Source organism: Apodemus sylvaticus, chromosome 13 (assembly GCF_947179515.1).
Source record: "Apodemus sylvaticus chromosome 13, mApoSyl1.1, whole genome shotgun sequence".
Classification (NCBI taxonomy): domain Eukaryota; kingdom Metazoa; phylum Chordata; class Mammalia; order Rodentia; family Muridae; genus Apodemus; species Apodemus sylvaticus.
This window is the reverse complement of record NC_067484.1, coordinates 92629215-92651580: the sequence shown is the minus strand read 5'-3', so window position 1 is coordinate 92651580 and position 22366 is coordinate 92629215. Positions and strand designations below refer to the sequence as shown.

The following is a 22366-nucleotide window of genomic DNA, read 5'->3' as shown; positions in this document are numbered from 1 at the left end:
ACCCCATGAGGAGGCAGAGTTAACTCACCATCCCAATGCATTTTCTGAGGATGCTCCAGATGCTGAAGTCATTTCTGGAGAACATAGGCGATGGCAGGCTTGTTCTGGGGAAAAAGAGGAAACATGCTTCATTTTTAATGCCAGTGATACGGGACAGAAACAAATGTTGTCATTGACCTGAGATGTACAGACACATTACAAAAATGCGCAGTCACAGACAGGGCAAAGCAGGGCCCACACCTGCTCACCACTGTTCTGACCCTTGATATTTTCAGACCAAATAAACAGGCCCTTTGTCTTTAGTGCTGTGATGATTTTAATTCCGTCAGTCTTTTCTGGTCCTCAGAATAAGGCCAGATCACCTAACTCCTAATAAACCTCCACACTCTAGCCGACGGCTAACACAAAGTGCTATCCATAGACTGAAGCATTTGGAAATGAAGTGAGAAAATGTTAACAAATTATCAAAACAGAAGCTAAGCTGAAGCCCTGTGATATACAGTTCAAACCTGCCCAGGCACTGACATGAAAAGAGACTGAGATACCCCTAGACATTGGAAGACGTTTTAAAAAGCAAGCCTTGACAGAGGGAGCATTTTCAAGGCCTTTGCAGAGAAAGAAGCGAGACAGAGAGTGCTTTCAATAACAGGGGTCTCCAGCTTAGATTTTGGGCAGTTAGAAACCTGGCCTGGTAGGCAGGCTTCCAAGCCCACCCCAGAGATCAGAACAGCAGTCCTGTGGTAGGGAAGGACAAGCCAGCCAGGTCAGCTTTCTACAGCAGGTGGCAATAGCTTAACTTGCCAAGATGACAAGAGCTGCCAGATTTCTAGCTTCCTCTAAGAGACATTCAGATGTAGTACTCACAGGACTATAATACGTGCTTATAATCCTAGTAGCTGAAATAACGAGGCAGGAGAAAAATGAACAGAGAGGTAATTCCGTCTCCAAAAGCAAAGCAAGGGGCTGAGAGAAGGCCACACAGTAAACAGCACTGGCTTCTCTTCTCCAGGCCTTGGGTTTGGTTCCCAGCACCCACATGCTAGGTTGCAAGCACCCGGAAGTCCATTTCTAAGGAATCAGACACCCTCTTCTGGTCTCTGCAGGCACCAGGCATCCATGTGGTCCACTGACACACACACAGGCAAAACACCCATACATACAAAATAAATTTAAAAAGAAACAACTACCAACAAAACTCAAAATAGCTTTGAAAGAACCCCTACATCAAACTGAACTATAATGTAATTTTTAGTTTGAAAGCAACTACTACTTAAAAGCTGTCGTGGTGAAATTCTTCTAGGAAATACATACTGTTCATCCAGGAGAGTCTTTAAGCAGCCAATATGCTAGAGCTGTGGCCACAGCCAGTATTTAAACTACTTTCTCCATTCACCAAGACTACAAGTCTCTGTGACATGGACAATACATACCAGGGGCACAGACCCCTAACGCTGCTGCCACAAGAATTTACAATACAGTGTTAACCATGTCTACAAGCATGCCTTCCCCCTCCTGTCTATGGAACAGACTAGTGTAGTAACACTTTGTCAATTGTAATCCTAACGTATGCTTCACACAGCCTGAAGGAGGGCTGGGACTGCCCACAACAAAGGTGTACATTAAGTGTACAGGCACGTCCTACTGTTCTGACTGGAGAGAAGAACAGAGGCAAGAAGGGCAATGAATGTCTTGGAAGTATGTGTTAGTGACAGGTTTGCCACATACCCAAGGCTGGTTTCATATTCTATGTACTCCTGGCTGGTCTTGAACTCTTAATCGTTCTGCCTCTGAAATGTTATGATTACAAGTATGTACCACCACACTGGATCTCAGAGGTATTTTTTTAATTTAATTTAATTTTATTCGATATATTTTTTATTTACATTTCAAATGATTTCCCCTTTGAAAAGCCCCCTTCCCTCCCCCTGTTCTCCCACCCACCCCTTCCCACTTCCCTGTTCTGGTTTTGCCCTATACTGCTACACTGAGTCTTTCCAGAACCAGGGACCACTCCTCCTTTCTTCTTGTACTTCATTTGATATGTGGATTATGTTTTGGGTATTCCAGTTTTCCAGGCTAATATCCACTTATTAGTGAGTGCATACCATGATTGATCTTTTGAGACTGGGTTACCTCACTTAGTATGATGTTCTCTAGCTCCATCCATTTGCCTAAGAATTTCATGAATTCATTGTTTCTAATGGCTGAATAGTACTCCATTGTGTATATATACCACATTTTTTGCATCCATTCTTCTGTTGAAGAATACCTGGGCTCTTTCCAGCTTCTGGCTATAATAAATAGGGCTGCTATGAACATAGTGGAGCATGTATCCTTATTACACGCTGGGGAATCCTCTGGGTATATGCCCAGGAGTGGTATAGCAGGATCTTTCGGAAGTGACATGCCCAGTTTTCTGAGGAACCGCCAAACTGATTTCCAGAATGGCTGTACCAATTTGCCACCCCACCAGCAGTGGAGGAGTGTTCCTCAGAGGCATTTTTTAAAAAGAGAAGAAGGTAAGGGACCTCAAACTTGGTAATTAACCATTTAGGAATTGCCACAGATTTGCCACTGGGAGTCCCACTTGGAATATCCTCTACTTTTCCTTTTGCATTATTTTATGAAAATATATTAATTACTTGTTTATGAGGAAGCCAAATTACCAGCAATGATATGTATGCTAAACAAAACTACAAAGGAGAGGTAGAAGGGATTCTGAGCGGGAACTCACGCTACAGACTGCTGGTTTCTTCTGTGGGATATGCAGAGCCAGGTGTGAACCTTAGCCCACACTGTGCTGTGAGTTGGTCAGAAACTATGAGAAAAATACTGGCCTACAAGAATGCATGCTGGGCAGAAGTCTTGGTTTAACAATGACCTCAGAGTTGTTGCCCATGACCTAAGGCTGCCAGGAAGACAGGTGCAGTGGCAGACTGTGCATGGAGGCACACAGCCAAACTGCCCCGAGAGCCAGACAAGCTGGGACCCAGATCTGGTGCCATTTTCAACAGTCTCCTTACCATAGCTACGCAGGAAGACTTACCAGAACCCAGACAACGTGTCTAGAAAACATGACTAACTAGTAGCGAAGGAAATGTATATTCTGGAAGAACACAGGAAGAAGGAGGTGAGGAGACAGGAAGCACAGAAGGGGACCTGGGGTATGCCACTTGGGGTGAGAGGTATAAACACCCCGGCAATACCCCTACTGTCCCACTCTCCCTGAACCTGTCTCTGTTACCCTTTCCCACAGCACAGATAATGTGACACCTGTATAATCTCTTGTCTACTCAGGACTGTGACCCAATCAGTATGGAAATTCCCAGGTTTTATTGACTGCTACAGTAGATGCCTAATACAGGGCCTAGCACCGGAAAGAAGTGTTTGCTGGATAAACTCTAGATTATACTCATTTTTCTCTCCTAGAAAGTATTTGGTTTGGTGTATCCAAGACAACAGGAATCACAGAGCAGATGCAAGCAGATGGATGTCAGAGTAATTGGCTTAAAAGGGGAGAGCTTCTGTCCCTCTGAGGAAGGGTTCCAGCAGAGGCTGCGTCAGGCACAGCATGGAGAACTGATCTGCACCAAGGAAGGCCAGGAGTGCTGTGCTGCTGCACAGACTACAGAGAACAAGGCTGACCACAGAGTTATCTGCCCAGTGCCAAGGACGCCAAGGGCCATCCCTGCTACATGAACACAAAGAGAACACTATACATAATTCAAATGTAGCAAGATCCAGGTTCATCAAGTAAAAGGGAAAGAAACAAACTAACTTTGGTTTTTATTGTGCAGGGGACTATAGAATGTTCCCAGAAGCTCTTCCTTTGAACGTGTGGCTCACAGGCAGCAGTCCTCCTTATCCTGCATATTTAGAAGGAAATGCTTAGCTGGAGGACGTGGGCATTGGGGCATGCTTCTGAATGCTACCTGGGGTCCTCAGTCCTGTCCCGAGTCTCTGACCACAAGCAGAGGCCCAGAACCTAGGGTGACAAGGACCAAAGACTGAGTCCTATAGAACTAGGAACCAAATAAGCGGCCTCTCAAGTTTTACTTCAGAAGTTTTAAAATGTATTCATTGATCATATCCACCCTCCAACTCCTCTGGGAATACTCCCACCATGTTCTCTCTTCTAACTTTATGTCCCTCTCCAAATAATCCCAAGTCCCACAACAGTCCTGACCAAATGTGCATGCGTGTCAGCCACCTACAGAAAGAAGGTCAATCAAACAGGGGACAACCCCTGAAGAAAGCGGGCCCTGCCTCCCTCAGCAGCCATCAGCTGTAATAGCTCTTTAGGGATGGGTGGGCTACAGTGACACTCCCCACCTGCGCTTGACCTTGACCTTGAGAGGTCTCAGCAGGAATCAGCCACTGCAGAGAAGCCGACACCGGGAGGAAGTGCTGCAGAATAGTAGCGTTTTAACAAGTATCGTGCAAACAAATTCACATACTTACTGTCTCTAACATGCAGTGCATTTCACACTAAGAACATCAGCTTAGCTATGAGTTCAAAGTGAACTTCAGCTGTGGTGAAGCACGGGTGCACAGCGGAGAGACCTGCTGCCGCCTGACAGCCTACACCAGTGAAAATGTAAGCCGCACAAGTCCCGCAGCTCGGCCGGACCCGCCACAACTCAAGGCACAAAACCCACTTGAACACAGAAGCAGCTGTCCTGGATGGACTGGATCCCAGTGATTACGTCTTAAGATTGTGGAGAAGGAGAAATAAATTGCTCAAGAGTGCAAAGTGGATGAGGACAAGATGCCAGCTCACAGCCTGCGTAGCCAGGCAGAGCAAGTGCACAGAGGGATATGGTAGATTACGTTCAACTTATTTGTATCACACGCTTCTGTATATTAAGATTTTCATCAGGAGTATGTTACTGGATGGCAGTATTAGCTCAAGGCAGGAGTCAGAATGGTTCAGCAGGGAGTACAGAGTGGCTATTCTCCTCCCCTGGAGTACGTCTAAAGGCCATTATCTTGCAGGCTAAGAAAAAACAATCCGCTGTACCAGGGGCTGACAGTGTTCTGCCTGGCTCAGTTTTAGACCACACAGAGGACACCATGGCTGTCTACACAACAAACCACTCTCTGGATTCTGAATGAGAAACCTCCTTAGTTTGGTGTAACTGTGTGATGGTGCTGTCTATGCTTATCCCACTATGACCCCTGCTGCACACTGTGGCACACAGAGTCTAAATGAGCTGAACCAAATGAGTTTAAGAAATCTGACTCAAGAATGCTGACCCCCAAAAATCTCTTTGTGAGAAAACTGTGCCAAGGCCTGTAAACTGTCTCTACTTCCTGCCTCTGAGCTTTGACCCATCCCTGGACAGTTGAGTCCTTAAAGAGAACTTCTCAGAGATTCTTAATACCCAAAGACGCATCCATCTGCAGACACCTCCCTGCGCCCCTGTTTGTGTCCTGTGGATCACCTTGTTAAGTACACAGCACCACTTTCTCAGGAGACTCTTGGCAAAGATGATAATGATACTGATAAAGCAGGACAGGCAAACTAGTCTTCAACTAGAACAAGGGGTACAGGGCGTGTCATCTGTTCAAATGCATTCCCTAATTCCCAGGGGCCATTGTGAACACACCTATGTCATGAGTATGGCCATGCAAGTGCTGAAATCTCAGCACATCTGGGTAAGGGTCTTTTTCAGCGGAGTATGTGAATGCACATCTGGGACAGAACCAGTTATACAGCACTCTTGCTACTAGCCCACTCAGAGCATTAGCGAATCTCCCAGCTCAAGAGCATGCCACTGTACAATCAACTTACCGTATTTGGCAGTTAGATATGTCCAATACTTGGCTCACTGCCTATTGGGAACTGATTCTGTTTTATAGTATGATTTGTAAAGTAAAATATCCCCCAAACTATATTATGATTATAATGAGTATATAAAACAAACAGCTATCTCTCAGTACTGTCAAAAGACATGATAAAAACCTGATGGGCCCTGGGTATGGGTAGGTGTAGGGGCTAAATCATTTAACTCACAAAATTAGGCAAATTCATTCTTGTATTTTTGGGAATTAGAATTCTGTATCAAACCTGAAGCATATACAATATTACAGAATTTACCAAGGTGCTGCCCTGTCTACCTATGCGCATGTCTTGGGAAATCAAACACTTCACACTAGACCCAGCAGCTGTCCTGGCCTTTCATATGGTGGCCCCACAGAAAGGGACAGGACCTGGTCGCCATTCCTGCCTGTCCAGACTTGTACTACCTAGCAGAACACGATCACCTCAGCTACCATACCCACAAATGAGCACCAGTTGTTTACACAGTTAAACTACATGCAGCACTGGCCCTAGGTAATGCGCCAAGCCAGGGACAGAGTCTAACCCGTACAAAGACAAAGCCACACATGGCACAGGATATTAACGTGAGAAGACATGAAGAGAACACCCATTGGAGAAGAAATCACAGGAAGGAGACACTAGAGACAACTGCGGTTGGCCCTGGGTAGTGTCTATTGAGGTGGCGGGTGTTCTAGTCTCAGGAAAGAACTGGAGTAGTTTTGCACCTTCAGCGCCAGATTAGGAGAGGTACATGGTACCACAAACAAACCACAATCTAGGCCCTCAGGATGCTACAAACACTAGTAGTTAGGAGGAAACTACGAAACAAAGACCAACAGGCAAAATCACTGACTTGCTTCCTGTTGTCTTCTCCCCAGACTACCAATCCTAGAAGAGAGGCACCAGGGGAAAGGTGGCCTATCAACACAGGTTACACAAAGCTACGAAGTTACGAAGAAGGCTTACAGAAATCAGTTTGTAAAATAAATGTAAATGTAATATATAACGAGAGTTTGAACAGCAGCACCCCCACAAGAGTGTGCAATGCTGCTTCTAGAAGACAAGGGTCAAAAATCTCAGTGTGGGCATGGGTTACCTTATTAGGAGACACCAGTCAGAGAGGTCACAGAGCCATTCAAAACAAGGTCCATTACTCTTGGTTGCTCAGTATAACCAGCTGGTAAGATCCTACTGCTGAAGACACTGCATATTTTGGTTGCAGGACAGAGAAATCAGTCATGAACTGACTAGGAAAATCTCTTCCTGGTGACTGATTTTCACTGCGACAGCAGGAGCTATGTAGGCCACCGGGTGAGAAAAGACAGGCATCAACGGTCCTGTCCAGCACTGGATCCTGCATGCTATATACTGACCTGTCGAACAATATGCTGTAATGGCATGGCTGTCATGTAGTAGTCAACTACTTTCTGACTGAATCTAAAGCAAGCCCCACAGGAAGGACTTCCTATCCTGTACTGCAAATCTGGTCAAGAATCCATGCCTGAGGAAGTCATAGGTCCTACCATGGAACCTTCTATATTTTGTCTTTGGTGTCTGTGTGTGTGTGTGTGTGTGTGTGTGTGTGTGTGTTTTGTTTAGTTAAATGGTCTCATTTTTAAACTGCATTCTAAATATTTCATCTTTAAACCCATGTGTGCTAATCTCAACTTCTGTCAGGGATCCTTTGTTTTATAGTGGGAAAGTAGTTCATACAACAACTTATAACAGTTCAGAGCACTGAGAAGAGTTGATGGTGGATGTTCAGCAATAGATGGTGTGTCTATGTTAACCTCAGTGACTGCAAGGTTCGGTGACTATCACCGCAGAGGGGACACTGAGGAGGAGTGCTGTGAAAGGCTATCTTCTACATACAACATGACCATGGCGCACAGTAGCTCACCACAGCTAGAGAGACCTACAAAATCATGACAGCCAAAATTCTAGCATGGGTGGGGGAAGGAATCAAATGGCTCCATCCAAGCTAAGAAGTACGGGCAGCGGGCAGCTGGGAAAGGGGGAACTGCTGATCTGTGGGGTTGTAGCCCCCGGAGGCTGCCCATGTCCTGGTAGATGGCTCCACACCACACACTGATGAGCAACACTAACTGGACTCAGGGATGCATCATATCCTTGAACACACCACGTGTGAGGAGACACTGAGCTGAGAGGGAGGGTTGTGGTGTTTGAATGAGAATGGCTCCCGCAGGTTTGTACACTTGAGTGCTTAGTCCAGTGTGGTAGAACTGATTGGGAAACTGGGAAGGATTGTAATGTATGCTTGTGTTAGGGGTGTATCCCTGGGGCCAGGCTTTGAGCTCTTGAAAGACTCCTTCCTTCCACTCCCAGTGTGTGTCACTGGCTATTTGCAGATCAAGTTGTGAGTTCTTAGCTCTTCCTGCTGCCGTGTCTGTTTTGCCATTGTAGACTCCAACCCTTTGAAGCTGAAAGCCTAAATTAACACTTTTCTTTTATGAGTTGCCTAAGTAATGGAGCCTTAGCAGAACAAAAGAAAAGGAGTGTACAGGGTCACAACAGGAAGCAGAACAGGGAGGCAGGGGATGAACATTATCAAGATAAATATATGTAAATTTTCGAAAGTAAAAACATTGTTTAAAAAGTCACAGTAACAAAATAAAATGTTACTGTCATAAAAGCAGACATGAACATCAATGGAACAGAAGATCTAGATATATCTAATCCATACTCACCTGACATGGGACAGAAACACCTTCCTTTTAGAAAATGGTACCAGAAAAGTTGGGAATTTGCATACAGAAGAATGAAACTAGATCTCAATGTCTTACTGGGCTGGTTGAAGTATTAAATTGACCAGCTAGAAACACCTGGAAAGAGCATTTTAGTTGTGGAATTGTGTAGATCAGGCTGACCTGTGGGCATGTCTATAGGGTGGTTTCTTTACTGTTAACTGGGGCATGATGACTTAACTGGCTGGGGTGGTGCAATCTCCTGGGCTGGGCCCCGGACTGATGCTCCTAGCTGCAGAGCCATGTTTGTCCATTTGTTTTCCCTTCTATTTTCTTTCTTTTGTTGCTATTATTTCTAGTGAAACATTTTTTTCATTCAATGCTCTGATCATGCTTTTCATCTTCCTAATTCCTCCCAGTCCTCCCTACACAATACCACTCCCTTTCTCTTTAAAAATTAAACAAAAAATACAGAAACAAAAAACTCCAAGAACTCACCCTCTCTCTCTCTGACACACGCGCACACACACACACACACACACACACACACACAAACCATAAAAACACAAAAGTAGAAGCTACAGCATGTAAGTAAAGGACCAGTAAGATGGATAAATGCCCACACAAAGCGACATGAAACAAGTCCACAGAGATACCGTGGGCAGTGGGTCTAACCTGGAGCGTGGTTAATATGCCCAACAAGGCTCCATCAAAAAACATTCAAGTGGGTATCAGCTGCAGGTAGCTTCTTGGCTATGGGTAGGAGGAGCCCCTGTCTACTCCCCCTCAGTCATGGTCCCCCATTGGGTCTGAATATGTACAGGACCTGACTGCACGAGCTGCCACATTCTTCCTGAGTTCACAGTGCATGATCCTGTGGCATCTGAGGACAGTGTCCTTGGATGCATCCATCAGATCTATCTCTGACAATCTCTCTGCCTTGTCTCCTGCATTGGTCCCTGAGCCAGAGGAGATGATTTGATGAAACACTGGAATTTTGTTCTTTTTTTTTTCACTTGTGTGTTTGTATACTTATAAGAATTTTTAAATACATGAAAAATATTAATCTTTTGTTACACTTGCAGGTTTAAATTAGTTTACTAAAGTTTGTATGCAAATTGTTTTTAATAGCTTCTGTATTTTATATCCTAGTAAAAGTTTCTCCCACCCTGGCTGGAGCTTTCAAAATTATGTCCTACTATTAGTTACCACAGTGCATAATGTCTCAAGGTCGCATCCCCACAGAAAGCAGTGAGGCCTTCCAGAAGGCCGCCCTTGTTCAGACTTTGAGCCCCTCCAAGATCCTCAGGTCCCCGTGCCTTTCTGCCCCTTTCAGAAAGCTCAATGGCATGCATATTATTTACTTTCTGTATCATTTTAAAATGCCATTGATCATGAAGTCCCCACTGCAGAGAAGACAGAAGACTCCAGGTTGTTTTCAATAACCAGAGCTTTCACAGCTGCTGTAACCTGAGAGTATCATGAGCACACTTCCAGTGAGCTTTAAGGATGGAGTGAGAATCTGAACACTAACGCCTCTCTCCCCACAGGAGACTGTCAAACACCCAACAGCAACCTCAGCACTGAGTCTTCACAACAGTCCAGTCCGCTGAGTGTTCTTATGAAATACTACGTACGTAGCCACAACTGCAGTAAGCAGTAGAACGGGATTATTACAGAGCCTGAACATGCAGCATTTAAAGTTCTGATTTCCACTCAGGACTGTGAAACCTGAACTAATAACTAAACAAATAGTCTATGGTTAGTGTTTCTACTTAGGAAATAGAGTTACAATGTTTCTTCCACATGTTCCTAATCCACCACAAGGATAATGTATGCAAGCAGTACATACAGAGCAGTATTTTTTATATTATTTATTATGCTTTGTAAACCCCATTTAATAGTTAATAAAATGAGCATTTAAAATGAATATTGTACACTTAGGTCCTAGTTGGTTTTTTGACAACCTGATATACAAGGTGAGAAACTGCCCTGACAGAAAGGTCAGTGGACAAGTCTGTGAAGCATGTTTGTGGTTAATGACTGATGTAGGAGGGCTGGGCTCAGTGACGCATGGGTGTGGGTGATGCCACACCCAGACAGGTGACCCTAGAGGTATACAGCAGGAGGCTGAGCAACTCAGAGAAGCAAGGTAGTAATTAGTGTTCCTCCATGGCTTCCGCTTCAGTTCTTGCCTCTAAGTTCATGCCCTAACTTCCATCAGTGATAGATTGTGATCTGAGAATTGTAAAATGAAATAAACTCTCTCCCTCCCAAGTTGCTTTTGGTAATATATTTCTCCCAGCAACAGAAACTCTAAGACAACAGAATTAAGGGTAGGACTGTCAATCAAATGTTTGCTGTAATAACACAGGCACACATGTCATGAATTGTCAAACGTTCTATTAGATATGTGTGGTCAAGGGCTGATGAGATGGCTGAACAGGTAAAGATATTTGCTAAAAAACTTGTCAACCTAAATTGGATCCTCCGGGGACCCACATGGTAAGAGGAGAGAACAGACTCATGTTATCCTCTGACCTCAATACACATGCCACAGCACGCACTCATCCATGCGTGTACACACATACACACACATACACACATACACACACACACACACACACACACACACACACACACACACACACACTGCAACAAAAATGCCGGTCCAATGCATTCTTAGTACAACACCTGCATAGGGACATAAAGCATTTCTCCCAGGGCCATATGTGTAAAAGAACTGTCAACATAAAGTAGATAATAATGGTGTTTTTCATGAGAAATCACTCATCTTGTAGCCTGAGATATTGAATTGGGTGAACAACTTATCAATTTCAGTTTTGGATGATGATGTGGCAAAGCAGGTATTTGCTGGATAATCTCCATAACCGTGATGAAGTTTTGATAACTAGGTCTCTTTGATGTTACTTTTTTTATGACTGAGACAAAGCAGATGAGAACATGGGTCCCATGCTGCCATGGCCATGGAGAGCTTTGTGAAAGGAAGACAGGTACTCTGGCCGGTGGGTCTCAGGGTCTCAGATCAGCACAGCCAAGAAGTATATACACATAAGGGTGCGGCTCTCCTTGATAACCATGGGCCTGAGAATGTCAAAAATTCCTTAAACAAAGACTATGGTTAGGGGTCCATAAGGCAAGTAGGCAGTACATGAGGAAGCCACTCCCCTTCCTGTCATTCAGTGGCTGTGGTGGGTGAATAAGAACAGAACCAACAACTCAGGTATTTGAATGCTTGGTCCTAGCTGATGAAACCGTATGAATGTATTGAGAGGCATGGCCACGTTGGAGGAGGTGAGTCACTGGGGGTGAGCTACAAGGTTTTTAAAAGTCCACACCATTTCCAGCATGCTCTCTGACTCCTGCTGTTTGCAGCTGGAGATGTGAGCTCTCAGATGTTCCTGCCATTATGGACTCCAACCCTTCAGAACCATGAGCCCAAATAAGCACTTCCTTTTTTAGGTTGTCTTGGGCATGGTCTTTTATCATAGCAACAGATACACTGGAGTTCTTCCCCATACTACTAAAGCCAAAATTCCAAGTCAGTTCTGTCCAAATAGTGTTATCCATTTAATTGGCATGATTGCACAGAGCACACTTGTAGATGTCACACTTAAGTTGAATGTGCTTTATGCATTTCTTTGACATTATTACACAAAGCTCACTCTTGTCTAGACCTTGGTCTGCTCACCAAGAACATCGTCGGGATGTGCAGCACGGCGACTCCATGCACGTTCATGATCCGCACCTGGAGGAACGGTGCTGAGCTTAGCCACACGGTCAGCAGCGGGACTTTACGAGCAGCTCTGGTGCCCTACGTCAGGACACTGAGGTCAGCTGGCCCCACACTCCACTCACTCCTCACATCTCTGTACTTCATGTTCCCTGCCAGTCACTGCACTGAGTCCTCCTGGGGTCAGAGAACAGGTTTCCTCTGCCTCCTGGGCTACCAAGGCTTTGGCATAGAACAGGTACTCGGTGTTTCAAAATGCATGGACCTACTATGTTTAAGTTAAAAATGGATCCTGGGAGAGAAACTGTGAAAATATGGCATGCCCACTTAGCAAGTACACATTTGCCCTGTCCCTGTCCTGAAGAGGACTCCAAAAACCAGCTTCTTCAACAAACTTCTTGTGTCCTTTGAACGAGGGACTACTTCGTGTTATTAACCATTCTGCACGAACTAACAAGAGAAATGAGATAGCAGTACACCTGAGCTTCAACCTAGGGTATGCATGTGGACCAGGGAGCTCACCACGCTGCTGTGCACTCACGCATACACTGTGAACACCTGGGTACGCATGTGGACCAGGGAGCTCACCACGCTGCTGTGCACTCACACACACTGTGAACATCTGGGTACACATGTGGACCAGGGAGCTCACCACGCTACTGCACACTCACGAGTACACTGTGAACACCTGGGTACGCATGTGGACCAGGGAGCTCACCATGCTGCTGGGTACTCACGCATACACTGTGAACATCTGGGTACACATGTGGACCAGGGAGCTCACCACGCTGCTGCGCACTCATGCATACACTGTGAACACCTGGGTACACATGTGGACCAGGGAGCTCACCACACTACTGCGCACTCACGCATACACTGTGAACACCTGGGTACACATGTGGACCAGGGAGCTCACCACACTGCTGCGCACTCACGCATACACTGTGAACACCTGGGTACACATGTGGACCAGGGAGCTCACCACACTACTGCACACTCACGCATACACTGTGAACACCTGGGTACACATGTGGACCAGGGAGCTCACCACACTACTGCACACTCACGCATACACTGTGAACACCTGGGTACACAAGTGGACCAGGGAGCTCACCACGCTACTGCACACTCACGCATACACTGTGAACACCTGGGTACACATGTGGACCAGGGAGCTCACCACGCTACTGCACACTCACACATACACTGTGAACACCTGGGTACGCATGTGGACCAGGGAGCTCACCACGCTGCTGTGCACTCACACACACTGTGAACATCTGGGTACACATGTGGACCAGGGAGCTCACCACGCTGCTGCGCACTCACGCATACACTGTGAACACCTGGGTACACAAGTGGACCAGGGAGCTCACCACGCTACTGCACACTCACGAGTACACTGTGAACACCTGGGTACGCATGTGGACCAGGGAGCTCACCATGCTGCTGGGTACTCACGCATACACTATGAACATCTGGGTACACATGTGGACCAGGGAGCTCACCACGCTGCTGCGCACTCACGCATACACTGTGAACACCTGGGTACACATGTGGACCAGGGAGCTCACCACACTACTGCACACTCACGCATACACTGTGAACACCTGGGTACACATGTGGACCAGGGAGCTCACCACGCTGCTGCGCACTCACGCATACACTGTGAACACCTGGGTACACATGTGGACCAGGGAGCTCACCACACTACTGCACACTCACGCATACACTGTGAACACCTGGGTACACAAGTGGACCAGGGAGCTCACCACACTACTGCACACTCACGCATACACTGTGAACACCTGGGTACACAAGTGGACCAGGGAGCTCACCACGCTACTGCACACTCATGCATACACTGTGAACACCTGGGTACGCATGTGGACCAGGGAGCTCACCACGCTGCTGGGTACTCACGCATACACTATGAACATCTGGGTACGCATGTGGACCAGGGAGCTCACCACGCTGCTGTGCGCTCACGCATACACTGTGAACACCTGGGTACATATGTGGACCAGGGAGCTCACCACGCTGCTGTGCACTCACATATACATTGTGAACACCTGGGTACATATGTGGACCAGGGAGCTCACCACACTACTGCACACTCACGCATACACTGTGAACACCTGGGTACACATGTGGACCAGGGAGCTCACCACGCTGCTGCGCACTCACGCATACACTGTGAACACCTGGGTACACATGTGGACCAGGGAGCTCACCACGCTGCTGCGCACTCACGCATACACTGTGAACACCTGGGTACACATGTGGACCAGGGAGCTCACCACGCTGCTGCGCACTCACACATACACTGTGAACACCTGGCTCTTATGCTTTCTCCATTGCAGAAATTCCTTTCTCTCTCATATCCCAATTTAAATAAAATTTAAATGAACACTGCTTCTATCTTTAATTTCTGTTTCCTTCTGACCTGCCTGAATCAGGCTTCTAAATTAGAAAGTCATTAGAGATGAATTTATAAATATAAATTTACAAAATGGAAATTTTAAAACTGATAGTACAGAATAAATTATAATATCAATAAAGTCTTAATTCATTTATACATCAAAAACAACGTAAAATGGCTCATTTTGGGATAAAGTTCACAAATATAGTTTCTTTAAAAAGAATGCTAAAAGGGAAATGATATTTGGATAAGCTTTCTGAGCTGATCATTAGGTAAATGTTCCTTAAAAATTACCAAAGCCCACAGCTGGAAATTCTTGCTCTATTTATTCTCTCTCCTGACCAAGACCTAAGGGATCATACAGAATGTACCCCATTCCCTTCATCTGACAGGACAACAGTTCCAGCAGACAGGTACACAAAGGGGGTCAGACAGGTGGCTTGCCCATCAAAATGCTTGCAGTGTAAGCACGGGATCAGGTTCGTGTCCTTGGTGCTCTTGTTGAAGCTGGGTGCAGTGACATACAGTCCACTCTGGACCGGAGGCAGCAGCGGGTGCGAAGGTGAGCCACGCAGGTCCCACGCACTCTCTGGCTAACCAGTTTAGCTGGAACAGTGAGATCCAGGTTCAGAGAGAGAGAGAGAGAGAGAGAGAGAGAGACTCTCAGAAAGTATGATGGAGGGGCTTAGGTGATGGTTCAGCCAGCAAAGCGCTTACCATACAAGCAGCAGGGCTGAGATGCCTGGCTGGCCTCACATACCTGTAACCTCAGCTTTGGTGGAGAAAAGGAAACAGAGACAGGTAAATCCTCAGAGGTCACTGGCCAGCCAGCCCAGCTGAGATCCAGGGTCAGTGACAGACCATATCCCAAAAGATCAGAAGGGAAACAATAGAGAAAGGCACCCAGTGCTGGCCTCTGACCCCATACATGCCACGCCAACATACATACAGCACACATCACCATATAGTGCACACATCAGCACACAGTGGGGAGTGACAGAAAAACTGGTGTTAGCACTTCCATGCCTGGCCTCCGCATGCGCACAGCTCTCTCCTGCCCTCCTTCTCACTACAGTGGTTTTACTTTTGGAAACACAGTCACTCAGTCACATTAACCTTCCGCTCCCTCCAGTTTTCAGTTGTTGAACCTTCAGTTTCCATGCTGAGTGCAGGATACTTAGTGTATGATGTGAAGATAAAGATAAATTTCACAAAGCCAGGACTTCTGTCAGGCAGGGCTCTAGGATAAGCAAACCAGTGCACAGGACATTTACTACATGCACTTCTGTTATCACTGAGAACAGAAGCCCATTGTGTGTACTGTGAGGAGCTCTGTCCACACTGCAGGATTCTTGAGGCTCTTTCCATTTTCATCAGGAGACACTGGTGGATTTAACTGGAGAAAACGCTGTCAGTGATCAGGAAGAACACAAGGGCAGGTTCTAGGTGTGTACAAGTGCCTGACTTATTCATGAAAGAATAAGTAAAGATAAACCTTAAAGTGGGTTCACTAAAATTTATAACGTGTGCTTTAAAAAGGTCGTGTTACCAAGTAAAACAGTTTATGAAATATACTAGTGCCTGAATTAGAAGCCACAATATATAAAGACTCGATGATACAAATAAACAGATACAATTTAAAATACCCACAAAAAACTTCAAAAAGGAAAACATGTAGAATAAACACGTGGGCAAATGGTTAGTGTCATTGAAGAAAAGCTACAAAAATCAAAGAGGCACCAACACACAGCCGTGAACACCAGGCAGAGGAGGGCACGGGCAGCATGCATGCCCACAGGACACCATGACATACCTGTGGGAAGCAGCACTCAACAGCTCTATGCAGCCAAATGTGCAAGGTTCCTAGGACCTGATAATTCTATCCCTGAAAGTGTCAAGAACAACAACAACAACAACAAAAAAAATCGTACCATAAAAAGATGCCCATAAGGGCAATTACATAGTAACCTTATTTACCACTTCAGACCGGGAAAAAAATCTGAATGCAGCAACAAAGAAACAACAGGCATGTTCCAAGCGTGGCATATCACTCACCAGTTAAAGAATAGATGTTGATAATCAGGATGGATGGAGATGCCCCTTAAAAACACCACAGCATGTGGTCAAAACAAAACTTATAGCACGCACTATGATTCCATTTGTAATCCCATCCAATAGCAATCTTTAGCAACGGAAAAGAGAACAGCAGATGCCCATGGAGGGTGTGGGGGTCTGAATGAAAATGGCCCCCACAGGCCCACAGGAGGTGTGGCCTTTTGTCTGAGAGTGGTGTTGGAGGGTGTTGGAGTAGGTGTACCTTTTGTCTGAGACAGTGTGTTACTTGAGGAGATGTTTGTGGTCTCAGACACTCATGCCATAGTGTTTTACTGTCTTCCCGCTGCCGCCTTTGGACCCAGGTGTAGAGCTCTCAGCTCCTTCTCCAGCACCATGCCTGTCTGGATGCTGCCACGCTTCCTGCCGTGATGACAACGGACTGAACCTCAGAACAATAAGCCAGCCCCCAGTTAAATGTTTTCCTTTATAAAAGCTGCGGTGGTCCTGGAGTCTCTTCACAGCACTAGAACTCTAAGACAGGGACTGAGTGGAAGGCAGTTGTGGAATGTTGTGCGGTGAGGAGGTGTTCTACATCTCGACTGGCATGTTAGGTATATATAAATGTGCATTTACCCAAAATCTCTAACATATGTCCTTTATTATTTTTGCTTTACAATGGTTTGTCAGTCTGTTTTATGTTGTTAAGAACACAGGACTAAACAAGTAATAACAGCCTTCATTTGGTTCACAGTTTGAAGGCTAAGCAAGGCAAGCGGCTGACATCTGGAAAGGCCAGCTACTGAAATGTAATATGGCAAAGGTACCAACTGTGTGAGAGCTCTCTGAAACCTTAACAGATGAGCCTCTGCTTATAGTAGGTAGCAGCAAATATGAAGACCCACAACAGGTCAGGGTGTGAGATACCATGGATGTGTGCGTGAGCGCATGTGCACGCACGCACGCACACACACACACACACACACACACACACACACACGCATACACACGCACACACGAACAACTACACACAGACAGACACACAGTCTCAGCTGAAGAGCTATTAGCAATGAGAGGGGGAGAGGTAGTTTTCTTCAGGGTGTGGCCTCTGGTAGGTCACTACACTCCAGCGAAGGTCACACACTCTGAACCAAAGGGATGGGGGAGTACGGAGGGAAGGCTGTGGGAGGAGTGAGACGAGAGTGTGATCAAAGTGCAAGCAGAAGAGAACCTTCATAGTAACCTATGAGTATACACTGGGGTTGGTGACAAGTCAGAAAAAAATAAAATGTATACTTTTTTCATTTAACAAGTTAATGATTTTATAATTACAAAATCGGCACTACATAAAGCACACTCTCAGAAAAAAAGCAAAGCAAAGCAAAACAAAACAAAACAAAAAAACAGAGAACAGCATCCTTCTCTGGCAAAGTCTTTAATACAGAGATTAACAACTAGACCTCAGAAAGGTTTCTGTACTACATCCTCACATATTATACAGACTTCAGAAACTGTTCAACAGATAGTGTTGAACATAGAGTGTAAGTGTGTGTGCAAAGGGCACATGTTTTTGTAGAACTATAAAAGCTGTGGATCCCTGAAACAAGCCCAGAAGGTCCAAAGACCCCACTTTCCTAAACCACTTTCTCGAGGCTGGAGAGACTGCTCAAGGCGTAAGATAGCTGGTGAGCATGCACAGGTCCTGCAAAGCCTGGGGCAGTAGGCAGCACATGGAGAGTCTGATTATCACTTAGAAACCTAGTTCTCTGAAGTGAATGAGCTAGGGTCACTTTGTTGATTTTAATAGATTTAAATTGCATATAAAATTATATGGATCTATTTCTATAGTGCATTTCTAAAACTTAGAATTCATTATAATGAGTTCCTTCCCTCGCCCACAGTTCATCACATAGCTGCACTAAGGGAGAGGATGTAAGACCATGTTATCTTCCGTCAGAATGAACAGACAGGAATGTCCATCTGCGCCAGGGTGCTGGCTTAGTGAGGAACATCAGTTTGGGTACAACATAACTTACAGTTAGTTGGTTTCCTTCAGAGGTGAGCACCTTAGGAGGCGGAAAGAAAGGGTGGTTCTCCTTGCTTACCCATGTCTACCATCTAAGGTTTCACACACTGAGCACTAGAAACGCGATCCAGTAAAATGAGGAGAAAACTGAAGAGAGCATGATCTTTGGGGCCTAAAGAAAGAAGCGTGAGGTCAGAGAAGGTAGCTGTGCACAGCAGCATGCTGCAGTGATCACAGGTGACCAACGCCCCAGCATGCACTGCTGGGTACAGCTCTTCCACAAGCAGTTCTGCTGTTCCCAGAAGAGCTACGGCTGTGTTATTACGCGTAATTTTGTTGGTGTCAAAGGTAAACCTGCTTTTCTACACTACCTAGAAATCTCTGCTGAGAACCTGATGAGCTCCGGGGGGAGCCTGGCTGTAGCCCTCACTGAGAGGTGTGGTAAGACCCAGAGAGCTCGCTTTCACAATGGAGGGTTTAGTGCTTAACGGGAATAAACAGCCGATCCCTGAACACAGCTCTGGGACATGATGATTTTTGATAGACTGTGTCTTCCTACAACACTGAAGACAAAGAGTGCACATCTCTATTTGAGATAAGCAGAAATTATTTAACAGCAAGTTAACAGAGAAGTAGAGAGAAAGTAGGCAGAAGCACTCATCTGCAAACGTGACTATGCTGGCTCTGAAGTTTTCAGTCTAACTTTAATCCCACCTGCCTTCCCAGAATGAGCATAACAACTGCTCTGTGCCTGGCTTTGAGGAGTTCAACATCCTGTTCTAACTTCCTTTAATGGTGTGTGATGCTTTTGATGCCTCTAGGACAGTTGGGGATCTGCTTGCTGAGCACAGCTCCTAGCACAGGAACACCAGTAGCCTTCATTTTCCTGTCTGACCACCACCCCTTTCTCACACATAGCTCTCCTCCAAACAAGTGGCCTTCTGAGAGTCTGCTTCTACTGAGGCGGGTTGGGTTGATTATACTACAGAGGAGAACAGCCCAAAGGCTTCACTTTCACTGGTTCTAAGAAAAGTGTATTGTTACTGAACAACAACTACTATTTCCATTAAAATGCCATCATTTTAACCATTATTCATAGATACTTTGAAGAGCTCTGCTTTGGTGGAAAGCCGGCAGACATGGGCTTACAGGAAGATGGCAAGCTCCCTGAGGCTATCTGGAGGGTGTGCTTCTGTCCCACTGGTTTTCAGAGAAGCAACACTAACTGGGTTCCTTTCCCTTCTGCAGGGTTAGCAACCATTCATTACATGGAATCAGGAAACAGAATCAAAAGCTGAGACAAATTAACTTGAGTCTCAGAATAGGGTGTTTGTTTCTCTTACACATCTCTGTTATTCTAGGAGACTATAAAAAGAAGCCTAGAGTTTTATAATGACTTTTTGTTTGTCTATGTGATATGGTGTATGTGTGGGTGGAGAGCAGAGGAGGACATCCTGCTCTGGGGCACTTTGCCTCAGGTCTCTGCTCAGGACCTCATGGAGCCCAGAGTTAGATTGGCAGCTAGAGCATCCTAGTAACCCTCTCCTGGCCAAGTCAAGCTTTCCATGCCTCGAACCTGCCTTACCTATGAATCAAAAAAATTAAGAATCAAAAATTTTAGAGACACTAACTTATCATCTCGGTGTGAGCATTAACCATCACTACTACGCACATACTATGAAGAGCCCTGGGCCCACAGAGTGGGGTGAGACAGACTACAGCATCTTCAAGCCCAAGCAGAGACAGGCCCCCCACCCAATCTGCTGTGACCTGTACATTATTCTGCTGAGCTTGGAATAGAGGCAAATGAGGTCTCAATGGGATAAATGCCGGCAAAGTCAGGGCAGAAGTGGTACATTAAGCCAGGGAACCACCTAGACCGTGTTAGAAGACTTGAAAACACCAAACACGTAAGTAAAAGGATGCTGTAAAGAACTCTTAGGCAAATGGGTGGAACTGGAAAACATCATCCTAAGTGAGGTAACCCAATCACAAAAGAACACACATGGTATGCACTCGCTGATAAGTGGATATTAGTCCAGAAGTTTGAAATACCCAAGACACAATTCACATATCAAATGATGCCCAAGAAGAAGGAAGAACAAAATACCCATAGAAGGAGATACAAAGACAAAGTGTAGAGCAGTGTCTGAGGGAAAGATCATCCAGAGACTGCCCCACCTAGGGATCCATCCCTTATACAGTTACAAAACACAGACACTATTATTGATGCCTACAAGGACTTGCTGACTGGAGCCGGATATAGCTGTCACCTGGGAGGCTCTGCTAGTTCATGACAAATACAGAGAGGGACATTCTCAGCCAGCCATTGAACTGAGCACAGGGTCTCCAATGGAGGAACCAGAGAAAGGACCCAAGGAGCTGAAGGGGTTTGCAGCACCATAGGAGGAACAATGATATGAGCCACCCAGTACTCCCAGAGCGCCCAGGAACAAAACCATCAACCAAAGAATACACATGGTATTACCCATGGTTCCGGTCTCATAGGCCTTGTCCAGAGGATGGCCTTGTTGGACGTCAAAGGGAGGAGAGGCCTTTGGTCGTGGAAAGGCTCAATGCAGCAATGTAGGGGAATACCAGGACAGGGAAGCGGGAGAGGGTTGATTAGGAAACATGGGGTGGGGAGATGGTTTATAGGATTTTGGGGGGAGGAACCAGGAAAGGGGAAATCATTTGAAATGTAAATAAATAAATAAATAAATAAATGGGAAAAAAAAAAGAGCCCTTGGTCTACAGGACCCTGTTCCTGCACTAAAGCCAACTCTGCTGAGAAATGCAACTGGCCCATCATGGCTGTCTTCTCCATGTGGTGCTTTGGCCCCAGGAAGCTACTGCACTGCACCCCCTAGATCTTACCAGGAGCTGGGTACACCCTGCTCTACGCAGAGCACATCGCTGGCTTACACAGTGCTCCACTGCACATGGGAACAGCACACTCTCAGCTCTGCCTACTTTCCATATCATCTTTGTCCTAGAGGGCAGCACTGGCGGTTTCCTTGTAGAGAAGTGGAGCCACTGTGCTGTGAGGAGGAGGCCCTGCCACACTCCTGAGTGTGCTTTGGAGTACCTGCTGTGGTGAATAGGTCACTGTGGATTTCAAATCATGACTCCAGACAAGCATGGATCCCGTAGAGACAGTGTTTTGAAAGGAGTGGTATAGCGAATGACTGCCCCTCATCCAAGATCTTACAGGAACAGAGAAACAAAGTAACAAATATTTAAATGACTTCTGTGGTTTTTACAACAACGGCTTCTATATTTTACTAATCTTGCAAATCCCTTCTTTTTATCTGTAGAATTTTTTTCTAAGGCAAAAGAAAAAAAAAAAAAAAGAATCCTTCCTGAGCTAACAAGCAAAGAAAACAAACCATAGAACTCTAGGTATGTCTCCTGGGGCAGTTCTCTCCTAGAGGCAAAATCTGGACTGGCACATTTCCAAAGAGCAAAAGACACTTGAACGTAATCCTAGAGACCAAATCCCATGGGTCAGCAGACCTTAAGGCACGAACCTATGGCTTAACACAAAATATACAGAGAATATCGATTAACGCAGACAACTAGA

General features: G+C 45.7%; 1 protein-coding gene across 11 annotated transcripts in view; it reads right to left on the bottom strand.

Moving 5' to 3' along the window:
- Osbpl1a (oxysterol binding protein like 1A) overlaps window positions 1–22366 on the bottom strand; it is a 187096-nt gene that overhangs the window by 29709 nt on the left and 135021 nt on the right. For all 11 annotated transcript variants that reach the window (XM_052201461.1, XM_052201460.1, XM_052201463.1 and 8 more), the window contains one exon: window positions 29–104. In XM_052201461.1, coding sequence (XP_052057421.1) covers window positions 29–104 — 76 coding nt within the window. The remainder of the gene's footprint in view (window positions 1–28; window positions 105–22366) is intronic.